This window comes from Arachis hypogaea, chromosome 16 (genome assembly GCF_003086295.3).
Source record: "Arachis hypogaea cultivar Tifrunner chromosome 16, arahy.Tifrunner.gnm2.J5K5, whole genome shotgun sequence".
NCBI lineage: Eukaryota > Viridiplantae > Streptophyta > Magnoliopsida > Fabales > Fabaceae > Arachis > Arachis hypogaea.
Window position 1 is genome coordinate 147,393,448 of NC_092051.1, and position 25,056 is coordinate 147,418,503.

The 25,056-nt window shown below is 26.7% G+C and overlaps 1 protein-coding gene across 1 annotated transcript; it reads left to right on the plus strand.

The window, feature by feature from the left end:
- The first annotated feature begins 13,839 nt into the window (after positions 1-13,839).
- Positions 13,840-19,918, plus strand: LOC112697687 (vacuolar-processing enzyme). The gene is made up of 9 exons (XM_025750970.3): positions 13,840-14,402; positions 16,003-16,167; positions 16,629-16,785; positions 17,427-17,512; positions 17,590-17,789; positions 18,109-18,157; positions 18,269-18,478; positions 18,731-18,937; positions 19,276-19,918. The coding sequence occupies exons 1-9, from the start codon at positions 14,196-14,198 to the stop codon at positions 19,456-19,458; spliced, it is 1,464 nt and encodes a 487-aa protein (XP_025606755.1). The 5' UTR covers positions 13,840-14,195; the 3' UTR covers positions 19,459-19,918.
- Positions 19,919-25,056: the final 5,138 nt, after the last annotated feature.

The window sequence follows — 25,056 nt, forward strand, 5'->3', positions numbered from 1 at the left end:
AAATTTCATTGTTGGTGGTTAACTTTTATGTACCTTAACATGATTTTTTTTCGGGTAAAAAAGATAAAATAAAATAAAAATAGAATAATAATATCTTAAAAATAAAATAGACACTCGTTTTTTAAAATACAACTATTAAATAATAAAAAATTTAGATATTTCAAATATCTAAACGTCTTTTTGAAAAAAAAAAAGGATGAGTTTCCTTTTGAAACAAATTAACGGAAATTAGTTAAAGTATAGTCTAGTCACCAAAAAAAAAAGTTAAGGTTTATATTAGACTCTGATTTTATTTTATGTTTGGTAAATTAAAATATTTGTATATTTAATTTTACAGTTTCTAAAAGTTAAAAGTATTTTTAAAAATATATAAAAAAAATTTTAAAATTAATTTATACTTATCAAAATTAAAAAATTTAATATAATTTTATATAATTAATTAATATCTAATTTTAAAAATTATTATAATATTTTTTAATTTTAAAATTAAAAATACCTAATATCTATTATAATATTTTTAAATTTTAAAAATTATTTTACTAAAATATTTATTGTTATTTATATTTATTAAAAATTATTTTTAATTTAATTTACTAAATATATATACTATAATTTTTAAAAATTAATTTTTATAAGATATTTTTAAAAAATAAAAATTTTATCAAAATAAATTTTAATAAACCACAAAGAAATAGCACTTGCAAGGGTGAAATACTCTCTTACACTTTTGGTGTAATTTGGCCTTCTCGAATTGTGTTTTTCAAATTTTAAAAATATATTATTTGCAATTTGGTATTTTCAAATTGTGTTTATTAAAATTTAATTTTTTTTTGTAATTTACCTTTAGCCCATTGTATAATTGTAAATCGTTCTCACATTTATATAAAATACCACAAATTCTTCAATATTTATGTATTTTACACTTTAGTCCCCAGCATATAAAAATATAGCCCCAAAAGAATGCATCTTCCAAAGGGAAGCTAGATAGATTTATACATCAATCGGTAGTAAGAGGCGTTGCAGGGCGTTGCAAACTTTGTATGTGGTTGATTAGGGGTGGCAAAGCGGGCTGGCCCGCCTCGCCTAGGCCCGCCTCATAAACGGGGCGGACCGGCCCGCTCCGCCAACTAAAATGGGTTCAAAATGCTAGCCCGCCCCGCTTTATGGCGGATTGGCGGGTTGGCGGATTAGCCCGCTTGACTCTTTTTTCTTTTTTTTTGAAAAATAAAATTCATTAAAATTAACCAAAAAATAATAATTAAAAAATAAAATACAAATAAAAAATAGTCAAATTTTAATATAATTTGTTTACTATTTTTTTTAATTTTTAACTTCAATAAAATTGTTCAAAATAATATTTGTCAATAAAATCATCTTTATTTTAAAAATAAGTCACATAATTTGAGCATATATACGAAATTGTAAAATAAAATAAATAAAGTTAATAACTAAAAGAAGAATAAAAACAAAAAAAAAAGTGTTTAAAAATTCTATAATTATTAATTTTATAATAATAACCACTATTTTATTTAATAAAAAAAAAGAAAAATATAAAGTTTCGGCCCGGCGGACCGGCCCGCCCCGCCCCGCCAAAACCCGCCAATTTGACGGTGCGGGTTTGGCGGGTTCGAAATTCTAGCCCGACCCGCCTTTTTAGCGGGTTTTGCGGATCGCCCGGCGGGCTCGACCCGTTTTGCCACCCCTATGGTTGATTAGCATTGGTTGCAGCTTTGAAATTCAATCTCTTACTACAAACATCATTTTCATCAAAAGCCACGAAACATTCTCTATCATTCTTTTCCAACTTACACGGAAATATCTGCACCACAATAATCATGACACCAACACAAACTTCATCCAAATTAAAAATAAAATAAAAAAAACAAAAAATATAGTGTCAATAACAACTGGCGATCATAACAAGATAGTCAGAAAAGTTTCATTGAAAATATATTTTGCCGATCCACGATTTTCACCATGAAAATTTTAGAACATTATTTTTAATATTTAGTTTTAATTTTATTTTTAGTACTATATAAATATTTATGAAATGATTATATATTGTAAAAATTAATTTAAAATTTAATATAAAATTTGTTATTTTAATATTTGGTCTCATTTTAATTTACCGTTACAATAATATTATAATATTTATTTAATGGGTTTATATATTGTGAAAGATATGGCTTGCACGGAATGTTATGTCTTTGAGAATAAAACAACTTTGCCTCATAAAATGGTATCATTTGTATATATAATTTGATTGAAGAATACAAGGCAACGAAAGAGGTTTAGAACTATATATTAACATCCTTTTTAATCTTGTTATTTATTTCAACTACTTTTCCAATTGTAATTAACATCACATATACATTCAACACTTATGCTATTGTGCATCGATTTAAATGTCTATATACTAGATTGAAAGAAAAAACAAAAAGAAAGAAATTTTTATTCATTGCTCTGTTTTGTAGGTTGCATTGTTCCGTTGTGAGAGGCATATATAATATATGTATATACACCACAAATGTCAAAATTAAAGTTTCCGGCGGCGGAGAAAAGATTAAGAAGATAAAGCCTCGTGATATCATATCACATAACGTTACAGTTCAGCCACTAACCTCCATTTTCTTATCCCTCAAATTCAAGAATCACCAACTTGTCTAATTCATATATTATTATATACAAAAATAATATTCGTACGCTAAAATTAATTATTAATATATTTGTGTATGAATATATACATAGTTTAATTTATTTTTTGGTAAAGTATATTTTTTGTCCTTTAAGTTTGACAAAAATTTTAAAAATATCCCTAAGTTTTATTTTGTTTCAATTTGTGCCACAAATTTTTTATTTGCATCAAATATACTCTCGACAGCTCAATTTTTAAACTATTTAAGACCAATCTAATAATAATATGAAAATTATATTTGATTTGCTTGTGTTGAGGATTATTCTTATGAAATTATTGTTAAATTAGTCTTAAATTTTTAAAAAAAAATTAGTCGTTAGAGGTATATTTAATGCAAATCGAAAATTTTTGAAATAAAATTGAAATAAACTAAACTTAGGAATATTTTTAAAACTTTTGTCAAATTGTAAAGACATAAAATATACTCTATCCTTTATTTTTAATATATATTTATATTTTAACATATATTTTATACTAATAATCAATTTTAATACCTAATTTTGATATACAGATAAGTAATCGTATTATATTATATGCTTTAATAGTTGAAGCAATGCTGCATGGGTAATGAGAGAACCTATATGCTCTCTAGTCTCTTTATTGTTTTATACAAAAATATTTAAGTGCACACCAAAATTAACCGTATTTATATATTCTATATAAATAATTTAGTGGTGTTTAATATAATATAATTATTTTTTTTCAAGTAAGTTTTATGGAGGTCGTAAAACTTTAATATTAAACTATTAATCGATTAATAATACTAATATATCTATTATTTAAATTAGAGAAAATTATACTCCCCTCCCTTAATTATAAGATGCTAAAATGACAATTTCCTTCCCTCTATTTATAAAATATACATTCTTCTCCCTTATAACTTTTAAAAAACCTTCTCTTTAATCCATTTTAAATTTTGTGTTAACTAATGTTAACTTTATCTATTTTTCAAAAAAAATATTTTTTACAAAAATATTTTTTAACAACAAATTTATTTTTTATTATTAAACTTTACTTACCAAAATATCATTTAATAAATTATTTTTTATTCATTAAATTCTATTTTTATCAAAATAATTTTAATAATTAAATTATTTTTTCTAAAATATTCTTTAATAATTTTTTAATTATTAAATTATAATTTTACCAAAATTTTTGTTAATAATTTTTTTATATTTTACTATTAATTTTTTGATATTAATGTACATTATTTTAATATTAAATAAAAAAATATTACCATTATTAATATGTATAACAATTAATAGATACTGATATTGAAAAATAATCTAAGAGTTTTTTTAATATTAAAATAATATATATTGATATCAAAAAATTAATAGTAAAATATAAAAAAAATGTTAACAAAAATTTTGGTAAAATCATAATTTAATAATTAAAAAATTATTGAAAGAAATTTTAAAAAAATAATTTAATTATTAAATTTTTTAAAAAATATTTTGATAAAAATACAATTTAATCAATAAAAAAATAATTTATTAAAGTGTATTTTGGTAAGCAAAATTTAATGACAAAAAATAAATTTTTCACTAAAGGATATTTTTATAAAAAATAATTTATTTTTTAAAAATGAATAAAATTAATATTAGTTAACATAAAAAATTTAAAATGGATTAAATAGGAGGTTTTTTAAAAATTAGAAAGGAGGAGAGTATCATTTTAGCATCTCGCAGAGGAGGGGAGTGGAATTTTCTCTTTAAATTATAGTACGTAGTTAATGAGAATAATCAGGATAATAATTTTTTTTTAATATCACAACTAAATGGTCCATTAATTATATTCAGATCAAAAGTAAAATTTAAATATCAAATAAAAAGGGGTATTTATATCCTCCTTAGACAGCAACATTTATCATATACATATATCTTTTAGTTACCAAAAAAAGTGAACTTTGAATATTTCTTCTTCGAATACTATAAGAAAAGATTCGATAACGACACTTTACCTAAATCCAAATAGAGAAACGACCACCATGTAAAACCACTGTGGCTGCTGATAAACTTGGCCACACTTAAAGATTCAAAATCCCAATCCCTCTATCCACAATATTTTACTTTAAGAGAAAGTACAAAGAATCAATGTATGTATTATATAATATATATATAAAGAGAGTTAAATTGTAATTAAAATTAAATTATAGTTAATTAATTAATTTTAAATAATTTTTAATTTCAAATTTAAAATAAATTAGAATTACAATCAGTTACATCAACACACAAATTTTCTCTCTATACAGTCTTATTTTCTCTTTTCCTTTCTCCTCAATTCTTCCTATCGTGTGCAGAAGTCACCTCCACCATTACCTTTCGGTCGTGTGCGTTGTTCTCACCGCACCGCACCATGGCAGCAACTCCAACCAACATTTTTTTCACCGTCCTAAGTCCACCTAGGGGTGAACGCGGATCGGATCAGATCCAATATCCGCAGTTTTTAAACTTGGATCCGATCCGATCCGTATATTTACGAATCAGATCGGATATATCCACAAAACATAAAAAATATTTTTAAAAGCTTATTTTTATTAAAAAATATCAATATAATTTATTTTTTCTATTTTTTTAAAATATGGTTACTTTTAAAATAATATTAAACATACTTTCCTTAAATAATAAATTAAAATAATACAACATATATGATAATTATTAGTTGAAATAAAATATAAAAATAATATTTACTTATTTATTTATTTATTTTTGCGGATACGCGGATATGCGGATCGGATATACAGATATCTACACAAAATCCGCAATCCGATCTGATTAGTGTGTAGATCTGATTCGATCCGATAGCCTTGCAGATCGGATCCATATCCGCAATTTTCGGATCGGATTCGGATAAACACCGCATATATTCAAATCGGATCCGATCCATGAACACCTCTAAGCCCGCCATGAGCAGAGGTCACCCTCCACCATTACCTTCCGATCGCGTGAGTTGTTCTCGTCGCACCGCACCATCGCAGTGACTTCAACCAGCAACCAAATGTTCATTTTAGTATGTATCTAGATGGTTAATTTATTAAACAAAATGGATGGTCATTCTACGTATATGATACCACTTATTGATTACATGATTATCTTTACGCACAAATGTCGGATATTCTTGTCTACATATAATTGGATGTTCACAATTACTGTACGCGTGGATGGTTGGTTTTTGGGCGCGAGAAAGTTCACTGGTGCAGTTTGCGTTCGCCACAATGATTCAACCAGGTCATGGTCGAATGTTTAGCCGCGTTTGGTGCAAAGCACTTCCTTCCTGCGAGGGGGTAGGAGCCCAGTTCGGGTCGGAAGAGTTGCGCGCGAAGACTAGGCTAGAGTTCGGGTTGGAAGAGTTGCGCGCAGAGACTGGGCTGCAGTCACGGTGGGATGCGATGGCGATGGTGCGAAGGAGTTGCTGCCAATGAGGGAAGATGCTCGCGAAGAAGGGTGAGCAATGCGGGTCTGTCAAGCGCGGATGCAGATTTCAGCGCACATGACGGGACGACGTGCGGGTTCTGCGAAGCGAACGGGAGGGGTTGGGGTGGAGTTACCGTGAGAGGAAAAGGATTAATGGGAAAAAATTAGAATTAAAAGTAAATTGGTAGTAGGATAAATTAAAGTTGAACAGGCCATTTAAAATTAGAATAAATAAGAATTAATTTATTTTGGATCAAATAAACAGCCTATTATAACTATTATATAGATATCTCATTGTCTCCTTAGCAAAATTCCTTTACTTTATTTATTTTTGTGACTTCACTCTACAGGCACACAATAAAAGCAGGTTTATTAATTTTTTCAGAGTAAATTCATTATGTGAGAGTATCATTTTTTTGGGTAAGATGAGATCTCTAGTATAATAGTTATGTAATTGTTAGGCCTAGTAATTGTGTAGTTAGTTTAGTTAGAGCAAATTAATTATTGTAACAGAGAAGAGAAAGTTAGTTAGAATGCTTCTTCTAGAAGATTAACAAGAATCAAATACCATTTATGATTAATATGTAAATAAATTATATAAAAAAAATTATTGAAAAATAAAGTATAATGATTGAAAAGTCTCTTTCTTCGGTCATGGTTTTTCAATTTTCACAATAGTATTTTTCATGAAATTCTTTTTCTGTAATTCTCTAGAACTCACCAAATTAAAGAATAACAAGTTATCATTATATGTTATGTGTGAATATATCAAAAATGACATATAATTAATATTATGTTTAAATTAAAAAGAAAATCTTCCAAAGATACATCAAATAATTAATATAGGGCAACTTTATTCATGGACCCCCATTGCATTCCATCCTGAATAAATAGCTGTAAATCACCAAGTCTCCAAAATCTCCTCATCAACACCTCACCCCACTCATCATTTTTATTTTGTCTGGGTTTTAGGTTTTAGTTGGCCGAGTAAACCATCAAAAATATTTTTGAATTATCAAATTGCTGATCAATTATTCTTTAAATTTATTAACGATAAAACAAGTTTAACATATTTTAAAATACAATCAAAATATTTAATTATTAAATATATATTCTCAAAACACTTCAAAAATTAGATTTCGAATATAATTTTTATAAGTATGACTAAAAAATATTTTTTAAAAAATTTTAGTAATTTTACTTTGATAAAAAAACTTTAGTAATTTTATGCTAAGTAATTTTTTTTGTAATTATTTTTGTGTAAATAACTAAAAAAAATAAAAATAAAAACAAAATTTAAAAATTGAATTTTGATCATAATTTAAAAACTGTTGACCCAATATTATGGTCCAGGTTCTAATAGGCCAAAAAGGCCCAATTCAAAAATTGGCTTTTACTTTCCATCCGACTCCGTCTAAAGAGGTCGTGTTCGACATATACTCCTTTCCAAAGAGGTCGGGCTTGATAGATAGCTGGCAGATAACACATATTTAAATAAGTAAATACCCCTAAAATCTCTCAACTTACTTCTAGGAGTAATATCTTAATAACCCTAAGATAAAGAGACGGTTATCTACCTTCAGAAGTGGAACTACTCTAACGTAGTTATTGGATCACCACTATATATACCCTAACTCCCCTGAAGTATCTTTAAGTTCCAATATATTTTAAACCTGCTTACCCATTTGCTAACTTAGACATCGAAATATCACAAATCGAAGACTACCTTTCATTGATGCTTGAGCCAATCATACAAACCCAATCCATTTATTTCAAATTATCCAGATAACAGAAACCATACTTAATTTTTACTCTAACTAAAATTACATCAAAAACGTCAAAAAAAAAATGTTATGGACAATAATAATATAAACGATTCTAATTAACCTATCTAAACACACACAGCTGCAATTGCATTTTTTTTTAATCTTCTCTAAATACAGTCTCCACTCTCATATTGTTTTCACATTGAGATCTATAATAAAGATTACTATGGCTTAAAGATAAGGTCTCATTCATAAAAAAATATATGAACAAAGTTTAGTTTCGTCATCATATAGTGTACTTCTCAATTAGCTAGCCATACACATCCATGATTCCATGGCCCAATTAAATGTTATATAATTAATTAATATTTCATCATCATTGCATCATAATAAGTTAATGACGTGGCATGCGTATTAGTCAAAAAGTTTTTTCGGAAAATCTTTGCCAACTTAATACTCCATCTCTTATTCTATTGTTACGTTTACTTGATACTTCCATCATCACCAATATTCATTTGCAAATTTGGCTACACATAAATTAAACCTTTTTACTTGTGAATTAGTTTTTCAACAATACTATGTCATTTAAGTTATAACTCGTTAGCAGCAATTTATGACTCTTATCTTTATTTTTAATAAGAATTTTATTATATTTGTTTAATAATGTCCAAAACATGAAAAATATAATATATGATATTTCTCTTAATTAATCAAAAGTTAAACTCGAGTTCCATCACTAATAGAAGAAGCATATCATGGACAGCTTTAAAAAAAAAAGAGATTAATTTCCTTACCTTGCAAGTATAATAAACATGAATAATAGCTTTGATTCTACTATTCTAGGTTTATCTTTTAAACAAAGATTCTGCATGCCTTGCTTTCCACACATAAAACTAATAAGTTGAGTGATGAATTAGGGGGAAAAAAAGTTTAAACTTTAAATTCAAACTTTTAGAGGGGTAAAAACAAAAGTAACTATATTCGAAAAGGAAAAATAAAAATATTATATATACATAAAAAATCAATCACAAATTAACTATTATGTATTTGTGTATAAATACATAAAAATTATTTTTTTTAAATTTATATAATATATTTTAAGATGTATTTTATACGAAAAATTGATGATTTGGGACTGACAGATTTTTTATATGTGAAGAACGATTGTAAAAAAAAAAAGTTTTTTCTTTTTAATTTTAAATATAGTGGAAAAAAAAGAATAAAAGAAAAAAAAACCCCTAAGAAAACAGTTAAAACAGTTACTTCTATGGCCTTATCTTTTTTGGGCAACATGGTATATATAGCCTTACTTGAGAAAGAGGAAAAAGGAAAATCTATCTAATAATGTTGCAAAAAAACAAAGAGAATACTAAATATGCTCCAATATTTATTTTTGGGGTATCAATATATGCTCCAATTATTGGTATCACCTTTTAGATGATGTGTGCAAGCAATGCACCCATTCAATTATATTGAAATCCAAGATTCAATAATTCATATACCCACCACACAAACCATATAAATTGTATTGAACCCATAACATTCCATTCAAAATTATATTATTAATCAAAACTAAAATATCTATTGTTGTGTCGCCATTCGCCAATGAGGTTGGAGGCCACATTGACCAATATACTCTCTCTGTTATCTTAGTAGCTTCAACTAAAATAATTTCAAGCACGCAATGTTACTTACAAAGCCACACGCAAGTTGGCTACATTATAATAATATATTAATATATAGAAAGGAACACTAATTTTTGTTTTTAAAGATTTTCAACAAATATGTTCAATTTTATTATTTTATGTCTCTTTTAATTTTTATTTAAATATATTTTTAGCGAGTAATTTCTTAAAGGAAAAAGTTAAAGTCAAAGTAAGTAATAATCAACTATATATATTGTTAAACATAGGTTTTTAAGATATGTTTTTAATTTCCCACCAAATTATATATGTTACTGTTACGATGGGTAACTGGAGATTAATGAACTGCGCTTATATGGTTGGCCCAAATGTCAGGAGGAGGTGGTCTCTAATTTGGTTTTCGTCTGGAAACCACCTTTCAACTTGTGTGTATGATGGAATAGGGGGTGGTACCTGCAAAGACACTCCAATGCCTAAGTCAACAAAAGGTTTAGTAGTTTTGGAGAATATTTGAACTTAGAGATACCTGAAGAATGTCAATATATTTATAATGGTGAACCAATAACCACTGTCAGATTAGTTCCACCTTTTAAGGTGTACCATCCATTTATCTTATGAAAGTTGAGATATGACTTTTGAAAGTAGGTTGAGAGATTTTAAGGGCATTTACTTATTTGAATAAATGTTATCTGCCATCTATCATTCGATCCCGACTTTCTTGGAGTAGAGTCTGTATTCAATCCAATCTCTTATAAGGAAATTGATTGGTAGCGAAGGTCAATCTTTGGATTGGGTCTTTTTTTTGTTTATTTGGATCTGGATCCTAGTATTGGGTTAGGATATGAACAGTTACATAAGAAAAAATTCTTATATTCTTATAAAATAAAGTATATATTTTTCAAAATTTTAAAAATATTCTTAATTTATTTTATTTTAATTTTATTTAATAAATTTTCGATTTCTATTGATTGTATTCTAACAGTTAAATTTTTAAAAAATTTATGACTAATTTAACTATAATGTTTGACAACTAAAAAATAATGACAGAATTTTGTGTCTACTTTTTTGTGTTAAAAATTATCTTTATGAAATTTTTTAAATAAAACTAAAGCAAAATTAAATTTAAAGAGTTTTTTAAAATTTTTAATTTTAATAAATTTTAATGATAAAAAATATATGTTATATTAGTGTTTAAAAGTCTTTAGTCCGAAGGAAATTTCACTTGTGCCTTCGAGAAATTTTATATCCATAATATATAAAAAATACTTTACCTATCATCAACAACCTTGCGTCATTAGAAAAATTACATTGTTTATTATATAGTTCAATAATGTTTTCCTTTAGATGCAGTGTACGTTTCATTTGAAGATAGTGTGTGTCTTAAGACTCAAGTCATAAATCATAATCTATTTATATATTTGTTTTTTAATTTATTGAAAACTGAAATAATTAGAGAATAGATTAATTAACCACCTAGCGATGGATACTAGATTTAGTTTTGATGTATTAATTATTAACATACATTTTTATAGTTATTAAATTATGTAAAGTTATATTATTAAAGTAGGGTAATAGATCTTCGCTCTTCTTAGATCACAGAGACCAATTTCATTAAGTACTTAAGAAACTTACAATATAAATTGTGATAAATTAACTAGGACAAATTATATTATTAAATCAATTGAGATTTAAAATTATACAATTATAACAATTAAAATTTATTTATACATGTGTGTTTTTTTTATATAAATTTCTACGAATTATAATGTTTTAACTTTTTGCATATAATGTATCTTAGATATTGTAATTTATGTGTAACACATCTAAAACATAAGATTTATGAAAAGAGAATGACGAAGTAGAAATTACTGTAAATTATAGTGGTTTATAGAAAAAAAAAGTATAAATCAAAATGATCAAGTGATAGTTTATACTCTAAATATTATGTTAAAAAAATAAAAATATAAGTTTTTTTAATAATTTATGTACTTATATTAATCTATTTATTACTACAAAATTTATCAATTTATTACTACAAAATTTATCAGACAAATAACTAATTTATTACGAATTATAAGTTTTATTTATTATTAATTAATAAATTATTATATATATAAAATAAAATTTAAATTTCTAATATTTATTTAAATAATCTAATAAATTAACTATTAAAACAAGTCAAATTAATTACATAATTTTTGTAACACATAACATAATTAAACTTTAAATTAAAAAGTTACCAAATAAGTATTTATTGTAGGCAGTACTTAAATGGTCCGGTCAATAGAATCCTGCTGAAAAGTGAAAGGGGTGCTGACTCTCCAAATTTCAGCTAATTAATTAGTGACACTAAAGATGCGAATTTTCATATTATTTAAAAATTAAAAAGGAGCATAAATAGATAGATTTCACGAACCAATACTTATCCTTTTAGGTGGCAGATAAATTCAACATTACATAAGCATAAATCCCAACCATATAAACCATCCAATGAACACAACAGATTCCATGTTACTTTTGGTCGGCCAGCAATGGATTATAATTAGATTCCACCACGCAAAGGAAAATATCTACATGCTATTGGGCCGTCAACATTTGATTCCCATTCAGCCCGGCCCACATGTTGGGCCCACCATCAAATCATACTATTAGATTCAACCGTCTAGCACACTATAGATGGCAAGTTGGACAGCTATACTTAGGATTTATAAATTATTTATTAGATACTCATACAAAAAAACCAATTTGAGTTGGTCAAGTGGTCAACTCACTCGTCTGCTTTAGCAAGTATCGGGAGTTCGAACCCCGCCTTGTACATACAGTAACCCATTAGTCAGCGACAGACCCTTAAATAGAGCTCAGATCCGCGACGGATTAGTTCTTAACCTGTCGGATTGGGAGATACCATTTGGGTAAAAAAAAAAATACTCATACAAAAATAATATATATATATATATATATATATATATATATATATATATATATATATATATATATATACTAATTCAATTATGGATGATTAAATTTATAAAAATAACTATTTTTTTATGCTTATGTGGTAAATAGTTATCTAAACAAAAGTTTGATAAGACTAGAGTAGGTGAATTGAAGTTAAACATATTTATTACTTAATTTGTATGTGTTTTTATAGAAAAAATATGTTACAAAAATATTCAACAATATATTATTACCAAGTATGAGTATAAAATAATCACTTTTATATTTTTATTTTAAAGGATTCTCTATAAAAAAAAATACTAGCATTAAATCTTTTTACGTATTAAAATTAAACTATTTTCTCTTATTACAACAACAACAATAAAGACACGGAAAGAATTTATATACAACTTTTTTTTTTAAATATATTTCATTATATATAATTCTTTTTTTTATTACTTTCAATACTTTATCCTTTAATTAAATGATAAGTGATATATCATCTCAATTAATTCTATATTTAATAAATAAAAGAGTAAATTAATAAATATGTTAGTGTCATACAAAATTATAATAGTTGGCAAATTATGAATAGTTAACTAAAATGTGAATACAATATTTTTGCATATTGCAGTAAAATATTAGGTTGATGAAAATAACCTTATTGGCAGATACGGCAGTTGTATTAGTTGATAGATTGAGGGTAGATATGAATCTCTCAGAAGGAATCTCTTATCTTCACCTAAGAATCTTGTCACACATTGTACAGCACAGCATGTTGAATGGTGGATTTGCACCTGTTACCTGTGTAATGGGCACACACACAAAACAATATGGGTCCCACATCGAAGTTTCCCACTATGTAACATTATACAAATAGAAAAATAACGTCATCAGTTACCAACACTGAATACCCATTTGGTTAAGTGATAAAAAAAATATAATATTTTAAATTAAACTAGTTAAATCTTTAAGGTAAATGCTAGGTTAATTTTTTTAGTAATGAATTAGAGGAATGTGTTATGTATAGTTATGGAGAATTAGTGTATTTTTTATGAATATAAAAAACAATTTTTTAATTAAAAACTATAAATTAGAAGTTTTGATTTGAGTAAAAATAGAAAACTCTGGGTGATATTGGATGAGAGTAAAAAATTGAGAGTCGATTTTAGATGAAGTAAAAAACTGAGAGTCAATTTTAAGTAAAAAAAAAACAAAAAAATAGAAAAACCCAAATTAAAGATCTGATTTGCATGTTTAATTTTTTTCTATATTAAAATACAAATTTCACCCACTGATTTATAGAATTTTTAAAATAATAATAATAAAAAACCATAAATCTGAGGTCAGATTTATAATATGCATACAAAATAAAATATTCTAAATCTTAAGATTTGTTAAAGCAAAGGACTTTTAAAAATAAGTCAATTTTCAGTAATACAAAATTATTTTTACATTTGAGTTCTAGAATAATTAAAAAAAATCTTGTACTACTAAACATATAATCACATATATATATATATATTCTTTTTCTAAATTTGATTAGTTGAATTTTTAGTAATAAAATCTTGATATCGATCTGGATGTTAGTTACCATTTAATATTAATAATAATATTTAGTTACCATAGCAACACCAAGTCCCATACGCTACTCCTTCACCCACACTATTATTTAATCCCTTGCTTGCAACCAAATCCTTCATCACTTGCTACACACTCTTAACACTTTCTCTTCTTCATGGAGTCCCTTCTAAGGATCACCCTTCTCTTCTTTGCCTTCACTACTTTCGTTGCGTCCGCCTCCGGCCGCCGCGACATAGTCGGAGGTACTCTCCGGCTGCCCTCTGAGGCCATCTCCAGATTCTTCCATGAGCCAGAGAATGAAGGGACAAAGTGGGCTGTTCTTCTTGCTGGTTCCAATGGTTATTGGAACTATAGGCATCAGGTAATTAAATAAATAAGTTTAAATTATCATTATTATTATTATTATTCTCTTCATATATCTATGTTTATGTGATATTATTTGATCAGGTTCCATAACATGTTATTCTAATGTTTATTTGTAGACTTTATGTTTAAATCTAATAATGGTTTCAAGGAACTTGTAAACCTTGCATGAAGAAAATAATTTTTATGAGAGTTTATCTTGTTCCATAATTATTAATTTTGTATAGTGTATATTACTAAGTTACTAACGTCCAAAAATATGATGTGATTGGGCTGAGGTGTAAATATTGGTATCTAGATGAGGGAAATTTCATAATATTGGATTCTTATGTGTCTATTGTAGTACTTGGGTGGGTACTACAAGAAATTTTTGGATGTTTTCTTTTTTCTTTTATTTCCAATATTATAAGCAATATTATTATTTTTGTAATTACATCCTAAACCTTATATCCTTTATATATACTGCTGGATAGTTATTGTATGTGTAGGTTGTTGTAAATATGTGTCTACTAAAGTTAAAATATTGGTATTTATATAAGATATTTTATAGTAATAGATCCATATTTATTGAACACCTTTATCATACTTTTAAAATTATAATTTCTTAAAAGAAATCTTTAGCAACATAGATGAGGTATATCATAGTAACTAGAAGATAAAAAAAAATTCTATTTATTTTACTGATAATCTTTCAAAATTGTTACATAGGTTTTGTGTTCTTATGATCTGTTTTAAATAATAACTTTATATGTCTTATTATAATCATACCCTTTCCTTCAAAAAATTGCATTCATACCCTCCTCTGTTTTTCTTAAAATTTGCAATATTTCATAGATAGGTAGGTAAAGTTAGGATACTAGAGTTTGAGAAACTCCAACATCTCTTCCTCTGTTTTCATTTTCATCATAACTTGTTGAATTTATATTTGCTTCTAACTCTCTTTATGTTACTTTTACTTATATGATATTTGTTATTTGATTTTAACTTTCATTACATATAATTAAAGAATACTCATATATGTAATTCTCTTCTCATAAAATTGATAGTTAAAAATTGTTAAAATAATAATTTAGTGAAATATATCTAACGATTCTTAATTAATAACTTCACATGACAACTGCATATGAATTTATACCTTAAATAAATGAATAATCATTTTACACACATGCACGTGTATATACAAAATATAAATATATTGTGTCAAGTGTCTATATCACTATTTATACAATATTTATATATCTTATTATAAAAAAGTTGATAAATCTAAATGAATTATTTCATGATAATAGATCCGTACACATTAAACACTTTACGTTACTTTCAAATACTTTTTGATTATCTTTATAATTTGATTTTAGCAATATATTTATCAGATCATAATTCATACTGACTTTTAAAACTATATCCCACTAATAGTGCAATAATTAAGCTTTTAAGATCCTTTCTAAATAATAATACTTTATATATGCTTTATTATAGTCATACCCTCCCCTGTTTCTTGGACTATATATAAATAATTGCTCTGTTTCCATAACATGTTAGATGTTACTTGGATATTTGGTTTTAATTATGAAACTTTGTGATTGTTATTTTTTTAGGCTGATATTTGTCACGCATATCAACTATTGAGGAGTGGAGGGGTAAAAGAAGAAAACATAATTGTGTTTATGTATGATGACATAGCTTATAGTGAAGAAAACCCAAGGCCTGGAGTCATAATTAACAAACCAGATGGGGGAGATGTTTATAAAGGTGTTCCTAAGGTAAACATGTTTTACTAGCTCTTTTTTTTTAATTTAATTTTTATTATTTTATTCTTTTTATCATGATTAAATTTAATACATCTTAAAATAAAACATATTTAAATATAAAATAAACATGAAGGAAGAAGGACTAAGATTGTATAGGTGAAAACTCAGGTGCAAAGTTGATATTTAAGAACTATTAAATAATTTGATTGATTTGACTAAATTTTTATCTAACGACTCTCAAATACAACTTCACGTAAAATCGACTTCAACTGAGTTTTTATTTTTTATTTTTTTTCAATCATATCTTCACAAAATTCCACTATGCTTATCAACTCTCTAAAATAAAAACAAATATATGAATTATAAATGAAATTAGAAAATAAACCTGACTAATGATACATATGTTAATGTTCTAAAATGAAATGAAGTTAGATAGAACCCTAAATTGCTAAGATGAAGTTCTGGTTTTGCAGGATTACACCGGCAAAGATGTTAATGTCAACAACTTCTTTGCTGCTCTTCTTGGAAACAAATCAGCTCTCACTGGTGGCAGTGGCAAAGTTGTAGATAGTGGCCCCAATGATCACATATTTGTGTTTTACAGTGACCATGGAGGTCCAGGGATTCTTGGTTAGTATCTCTTAAATCTTTCATTTAAACTTTCTCCAATGAAATTCATGGATTTTCTAGTTTGTTTATATGCATACTTTGTTTGTTAGGGTAGTGTGTTTCTTTTTCTTGCTGGTTGTTGTTTATTTCTTGCTTGATTATGTCTCAATACAATGAAATCCCTAAAATCAATGTGAGATTCGTCAAGATGGTAGGTGGTAGGTACCTTGGTTGCTAGAAGTTTCAGCTTTAAGCCCCGGAAATGGAAAAAAAATCCTTACCAATTCATGGGATCTTAGTTGTGTCAGGTCGAATTAGTCGAATTTCTGGTAATAGAAACCGAATATGGATGGTTCAATGGGGAAAATTTGTGTTCTGTGGCAAAAGTTGCTTTCTTTCAGCAGTCAGCACAATAGAAAATGAAAGAAGTTGCTAACATATAGATCATAGATGATGATGGTTTTAAAATTGAAATGTTCGCGAATTCGAGTTTTTTGTTGCGAATATTTTTGAACTTAAAAGGGTAGTCCTCGCATCGGAGTGCTTAATTCAGGTTACTCTTTTGAAAAATCATTTACAACACAAACCATTTTCCTTCATATATAGATATATGCTATTTTCTGTTACTTACTTGCTCTGGTTTTTCGCCGTGGGAATTTCAGGTATGCCTGTTGGTCCTTACTTGTATGCAAATGATCTTAATGAAGTCTTGAAGAAGAAGCATGCTTCTGGAGGATACAAAAGCCTTGTAAGTTATACAAATAATTATTGATTGAGTTCATTAATTTTTGTAGCAACATTAAGCTAACAATTCTTTTGGTGCAGGTGTTTTATCTAGAGGCATGTGAATCTGGGAGTATCTTTGAAGGCCTTCTTCCTGAAGACATAAATATTTACGCGACAACGGCTTCAAACGCGGTCGAGAGCAGTTGGGGAACATATTGCCCTGGGGAGGATCCTAGTCCTCCCCCAGAATACTCAACCTGCTTGGGTGACCTCTACAGTATTTCTTGGATGGAAGACAGGTATTTTCCTCACAAATATACATAATTAGTTGTTTTGTTTCAAAATAAAAATCTCATCAACTAATTTGGTATGTTGAAAAATCAATGCATCTATATCTGGAGATATCAGTGTATCTATATCTTGACACAATTTGTGTCTAGATACATTGATTTTGAAAGAGAGGGAGGAGGTCATAAATGAGTCAAGGGTAATGTATACAGTTTTCACCTGTTATATTACTGTTAGAATTTTATGGATCAGAAGAGATTTCATTGTTTTATAAGTAATTTTGTTTAGTTCTTGCATAGACTAATTCTAGTTTTTATCTAATCATGGCAGTGACACCCACAATTTGAGGACAGAAACTTTACACCAACAATATAAATTGGTAAGAAAACTGTGCCTATTGTAATCAAAGAATGTGATTCAATACCTTGATAGAATTCATTAAAACAATGCTAGAAGTTTTTTTGACATGCATTTTTGTTTTTCATCACAGGTCAAAGATAGGACTTTGAATGGAAACGCATACTATGGCTCTCATGTGATGCAATATGGTGACGTAGGGATCAGCGAGAACCTTCTTTTCCAATATTTGGGAACAAATCCTGCCAATGATAATTACACTTTTGTGGATGAAAATTCCTTGAGGACACCTTCAAAAGCAGTGAACCAACGCGATGCGGACCTCATTCATTTCTGGGAGAAGGTAATCTTGTGTTCACAACAGTTTATTTTTTCAAAAATCTTATATGTACTCACTCTTTTCTTGGATACTAAGCCGATTCACTAGCTTCTACCATTGGATAAGATGTGAGATCTGCATATGGATCCCACAACTGATCTAATAGCAGAGGTAAGTGAGTTGGCTAAGTGTTTGAGAAGGAGTCACTACAAATATCACAACTCTTATTGGTTGCTTGTTCATTACTTCATCTTCATTCTCAACTGTTTTTGGCAGTTCCGCAAAGCGCCCGAGGGTTCTTCGAGTAAGATCACGGCACAGAAACAAGTTGTGGAAGTGATGTCTCACAGAATGCACATAGACAACAGTGTGAAACTCATTGGAAATCTCTTATTTGGCACTGAAAAGGGTCCTGAATTGCTAAGTGCAGTTAGACCTGCAGGGAAGCCTCTTGTTGATGACTGGGATTGCCTCAAAAACATGGTACCTTTTCCCATGATTCAGTTTCTTCTCTTATGCTGATATCATAAATTAATTACATTCTTGTTTGGAAAAATTATATGGTATAATGGAATTAGAATAATTTCTTTGTGGTTGGTCCTTGTTGTAATGATAAAATTTTCAAGTGAAATACCAAAAATACCCATCTAAGGATTTTTCATATCTTTAATGGTTTGAATTTTTATTCTTCTATGGATAATTTTGTCAGGAATATGATCTTTCGTTGGTAATTGACATTCTTATGATCTGATCTTAATTTACATCTTGAAGTTCACTTTGGTTTATGAGAGAATAACCAAATTAATCATTGTTTAATGCAGGTAAGGACTTTTGAGACACATTGTGGATCCTTATCTCAATATGGAATGAAACATATGAGAACCTTTGCAAACATCTGCAATGCTGGGATCCATAAAGATCAAATGGATGAGGCCACAGCACAAGCATGTGTTAGCATCCCTTCCAATCCATGGAGTTCTCTTGAGAGGGGTTTTAGTGCATAATTCATAAGATAATGCACTAATGAAGATTAATCTATTATTAGTGTTTACATTATCATATCTTTTATGCTAGCCATTACTATTAATTTCCTGATCCCTCTTTGTAAATACAAAATGGGGCATATTAGTAGATTATTGTAATGATGCAAATAGATGCAAGAATTATAAATGATGCATTTATAGGGTTGGATCATTGTAAGAAAAAGAAGTTACAAGGGATGAAGGAAGGACCTAATTGCTTTGGCCAATTGGAATCTCCAATATGATTGATATAGGGCACAAGATCATGAATGCATATGCCATAATATAATGTGTATATTTTTATTCCATAGGCAAATTAGGCAGATAGGTTCTCTTCCCTTGGCAATTTGCTAGGGAATTGACATCCCTTTGTAGAATTATTTTTAGAGCAATGTATTTGGTACAATTGTTGTATAATATTAAAATATTCATTTTGAATTTATTCTTGTTCTTGTGCATTATTTATTGAGCTATAGTATTTTACTTTATAAACAATTGGGTTGCTCCTTTCTATTATCTAGATTTTTGGATGATAGTTGTGGCAAGAACAGGTTGCAAATATGTATCAGATTGAAAAATGGTTAATTCCCTAATATAGTTTGCCAAAATGCGTTCTAATTAAGCACATAAAATTAATCCAAGACATATAGGATTATCAGTTTTAAAGTGTATGGTTCTGTTATTTATACAGTAAATAATTAGTTATTTCTGTTAGTATGACAAAACATAAATGATTATCTATACAAAACTCTTTTACAAAGACAGAAAATTAAATTGTTAAAATATAGAATAAATGACACTCCATTACGAGCCACATATGGTGGTGAGTGCTTATAACTTAAATTTAGAAAGAAAAAAAAGTATCTAGTATAAACAAAAATACAAAATACTTGCGATGTTCTCTCTATGCTAAATCCTAATATTTGGGCCATTGGAAAATTGAAAGTTGTAGCAAAACTGGCCTCAAATTGCTTTCTTCAAACTTCAAAGCGAAGTAACCAAGTTGTTTTCAATTAGAAAAGAAACTCCTTTCACAAAAGTTGCTAAAAGAATAATAGAATATATTTTGTTTGGGTAAAGTATACTTTTTGTTCTTAAAGTTTGGCAAAAGTTTCAAAAATACCCTTAAGTTTTGTTTTGTTTTAATTTTGTCTCAGAAGTTTTCGATTTGCATCAAATATACCCCCGACGGCTAAATTTTCAAAAAAATTAAGACCAATCTAATAATAATGTATGAAAATGATGCTTGATTTGCTTGTGTTGAGGGTTGTTCTTATGAAATTGTTGTTGAATTGGTCTTAAATTTTTTGAAAAATTAGCCGCTAAGGGTATATTTGATGCAAATCGAAAATTTTTAGGACAAAATTGAAACAAAATAAAACTTAGGGATATTTTTGAAACTTTTGTCAAACTTTAGGGACAAAAAATATACTTTATCCTTTTTTAAACAATCTTATAATCACCTTTCTTTCTTGTTGCATGTCACACAATAAAGTGATTCATTTTTTTTTGAAAAGTATAAATAAATAACTCCTAACTAACAAACTTTAAACAACTGTGATTAATAATTATTGATTTTATATTTTAAAAAGAACCCTAATTTCTAAAATCCAATTACAATGAATCAGATCTAAGAAAAAGAAAAAAGGAAAAAGAAAGTTAGGGTTCCAAAAACCCTGATTTCTATAAGAGTGCATTCCATAAGAGTGCTTTCTTCGTCTTTTTATATCTTCTTCGACTGTGGCAGACAGCGTCTCCGTTCAGGAACTTTAGAATGCACTCGGCATTAAAAATCTCGGTGAGCAACAGGTATTGCTCATTCGCACGGCGAGAATTAGGCGAACAAATGCCGCTTGAACCTACGATCATTGTAGCATCTTCTCCCGTATTTTCTGCAATGGGGACAACTCGCCATTGATGCGAGAGAGAACGACGAATGATGCGAACGACGATTGATGCCAGAGAGAAGACGAAAACCGCGTTGGAACTGATTATGAAAAAGTGATGATCGGGTAGGGAAATTAGGGTTTCAGCTTATATTATATAATAACAGGGAGGATTTGTACAGGGTTAGTTTTGTCCATATGATAAGATTACTAATTTTCTAATTTACTTAGGCTAGTTTGGATAACCAACTTAATTAAGATCTCGTTTGAGAAGTAGCAGAAGCTACTTTTTTATTTTTGGATTATGAAAAGTCACAATTTACGTGTTTGGCACCATTTTAAAAAAAGCTTCTAACTTCCGAAAAAGTTAATTTATAACTTTTCAAAAAAGTAGAAATATGTGACTTCTCTACTTCTCGATAAGTCATTCTACCATTTTCACTCAAAGTCTGCTAAAAGCACTGACTTTCTATGATCATTCCACCATCATTCTCACGCAATGTTCCAAACCTCACCATTTTCACGTAATGATTCATCTTATGGAAGTATTGATCCTCTACCACCATTTTTATTTTCAGACAATATTACATCTGACTGCATATATTCCTTCTAAGTATTTTTTTATCATTTTATCACTCTATTTTTTATTATTAAATTTGTATTTAACTGTGGTATGAAATTTCAGTTTTATTTTTTTGTTTCAGAAGTGATTTTATAGCTTGCTATTATTTTCATTGACCTCAATGAAGGGAGTTCTAACAGGAGTAAAATAAAAAACAGCAACATAATATACATTGACACACATTTTATAGTTATTTTTTATTTTCACCTACCATATCATACAATATTAGTGATTAGGTTAGGTAAAATCAACATTCAATATTGGAAAGTATTTGTTATCATTGTTATTTTAATATTCATTCTCTTCTTTAAAAAAAATATTTTTTGAGTTATTTATCTAAACGCTACAACTTTAAAATAAGTACTTTTACAACTAAAAATCCAAATACAAAATAACTTATTTATAAGCTGCTATTAATAAAAGTTATTATGCTTTAAACTCTTTTTCCAAAAGAACTTATTTAAGTTATTTACCTAAACTGGGCCTAATTTCTTTTGATAAAATAACTTAAACAATAAATGACTCTGTTAATAATAATAATAATAATAATAATAATAATAATAATAATAATAATAATAATAATAATAATAATAATAATAAAGATACGATAATGGCACCAGTCATGATAATCATGATAAAATTATTTAATTCTAATCATAAAATGATCAAATCTTATGATATTAATAATGCACATTGATTTTAAATATTTTTAGTTATTTTAATTATATTAATTTTAAAAATATTGATATAATTCTAATTCTTATTTATTATTAAAAAATAATTACAATAATAATAAAAGATCGAAATAACTACAATAATACTTACAATAATAATAATAATTATTAATCGGGTAATTTCAATAATAATAATTACAATAATAATTTACTTTTTTCATTATTAATCGGGTAATTTCAATAATAATAATAATAATAATAATAATAATAATAATAATAATAATAATAATAATAATAGTAATAACTTGAAAAATTCGTATATAAACTATTTCAATTACTCGTGTATTATTATTAAAATTTTATCTACTTAATATATTAAAATTGGATTTTCCCATAACTAATGAAAGTGAGGTGTCGATTCCTCATAAATCCATTTTCCCACCAAAATGAATGCATTATTTTCTCTTCTAAATTTATTTTATAAAAGTATCTTTATTATAATTATACTATAATTAGCATTTAAGTAATAATGCATAATTATATTAATTTACGAAAATATCTTTATTTTTAGAAAGTACTATTCTCATGTAATGAAAGTACTACTCTCTCTTCTAAAATTATTTTTAGAAAAATATCTTTATTATGATTATATTACAATTAGCATTTAATGAATAATGCATGATTATACTAATTTAGAAAAATATCTTTATTATAATTATATAAAATAATCTACTTCTACTTAATGTACTAAAATTGGATTTTTTTCGAACTAATAAAAGTAAAGTGTTAATTCCTCATCAATTTATTTTCTTTTCAAAATAAAAGTACTATTCTCTCTAATAAATTTATTTTAAAAATTATCTTTATTAGAATTATATATTACAATTAGCATTTAATGAATAATGCATAATTATACTAATTTTAAAAAAATATCTTAATTATAATTATATAAAAAATTAAACATAAATTTATAATTTTAATTGTTATAAATATGATACTAGCGTTCGTAGTGGTAAATTGATATTGTAATAATTAATTTCTATAATTATTTTTGTACTATTAAAGGCTATATATATAGTGTTTCTTTGTGCTTAGTGAGTCTAAATCTAAGAATCAAAGCATTCTTTTTTTCTAATATGTTATTCTTCTTTGATTGGTCAATTGTTTCTAAGGAGTTTTGTAGGTCAAGTTCAAGTCACATCCCCTCCACATTTTCTACGTTTGTCCGAAAATATTGGAAGTGGAGCATATAATGAGATTGAATTTTCTCAATTTAGGTTCAGTTTTGAAAAATTCGTGCCAACCTTGAAGATACAATTCAAAGATTGGTACTATATTTAAATTTTCGTCTCTCAAGCTTTTTGTATTAAAAATAATTTTATAATATATTGTGATTTTTTTCAGAAACTACCGGCCTTTTGGTGCATTAATGTAATGCCATTAAGAAGAATAAAAGTCAATTTAATTTGACAATTTTAACAAGAAAATAGTCTAAATTTGTACGGATTCTAAGTGTTCGATCTTATGATGTTATTTCGGCTGGTTGTTACGAGAATGATTCTAATCTATACGTATCTAAGGATTAGAATAGATTAAATATTATTTAAATAATTTAGTTCTAATATTGATAATTGATTAAAGTAGTTTTAGAAAAATTTAAATTGTTGTCTCAATTTATATATTATGACTATTCTTTTTGGATATGTTATTTTTAAACTTTTTAATATGAATTTTTTTTATTTTTAAGTTTGTTTTCTCTTTTGGATATATGTATCACCTTTTTTTTGTATTTCAGATTAGTGATGCAATTATTAAAAGAAATGTAATTCATCAATAAATTAAAATGATTAAAAGTTTAATTATATTGCGTGGACACAAGATTGATTAATTAAGATTAAGGCGTGAAAAAAAAAAAGTCACAATACGTGATTTTACTTTCTTTCTAATATATAAAAAAATACGTGAAAAAAAATTAAAATATCACCATTTAAAAAAAATTGTTAATCATGCATATGAAAAAAGATTGAATAATATGCATGGATATAAAATATAAAAAATTATTATTCGATTGTAAAATAAAAAATAATCATATATATATATATATATATATATATATATATATATATCACAACAAAAAAAATTAATATGTGACTTAAATTTTTATATGTACAATTAATATATATGTATAGATAAATAAAAAAAATTATTATAATTTATGAAAATTACATATACAATGACATTAATAATAAAGAATAAAAAAATAATTAAATGATTGTAGGCTCAAAAAAAATTAATCATGATCAAAAAATAATTAATATATGTGATTTAAATATATTTACATACAATTAATATATATATATATATATATATATATATATATATATATATATATATATAT

Excerpts from the sequence above, each read along its gene's own strand:
- LOC112697687 (XM_025750970.3), top strand. The coding sequence starts at position 14,196 with ATGGAGTCCCTTCTAAGGATCACCCTTCTCTTCTTTGCCTTCACTACT. Across the intron at positions 16,168-16,628 it reads TTTATAAAGGTGTTCCTAAG|GATTACACCGGCAAAGATGT; the intron begins GTAAACATGTTT and ends CTGGTTTTGCAG. Across the intron at positions 16,786-17,426 it reads TGGAGGTCCAGGGATTCTTG|GTATGCCTGTTGGTCCTTAC; the intron begins GTTAGTATCTCT and ends TGGGAATTTCAG.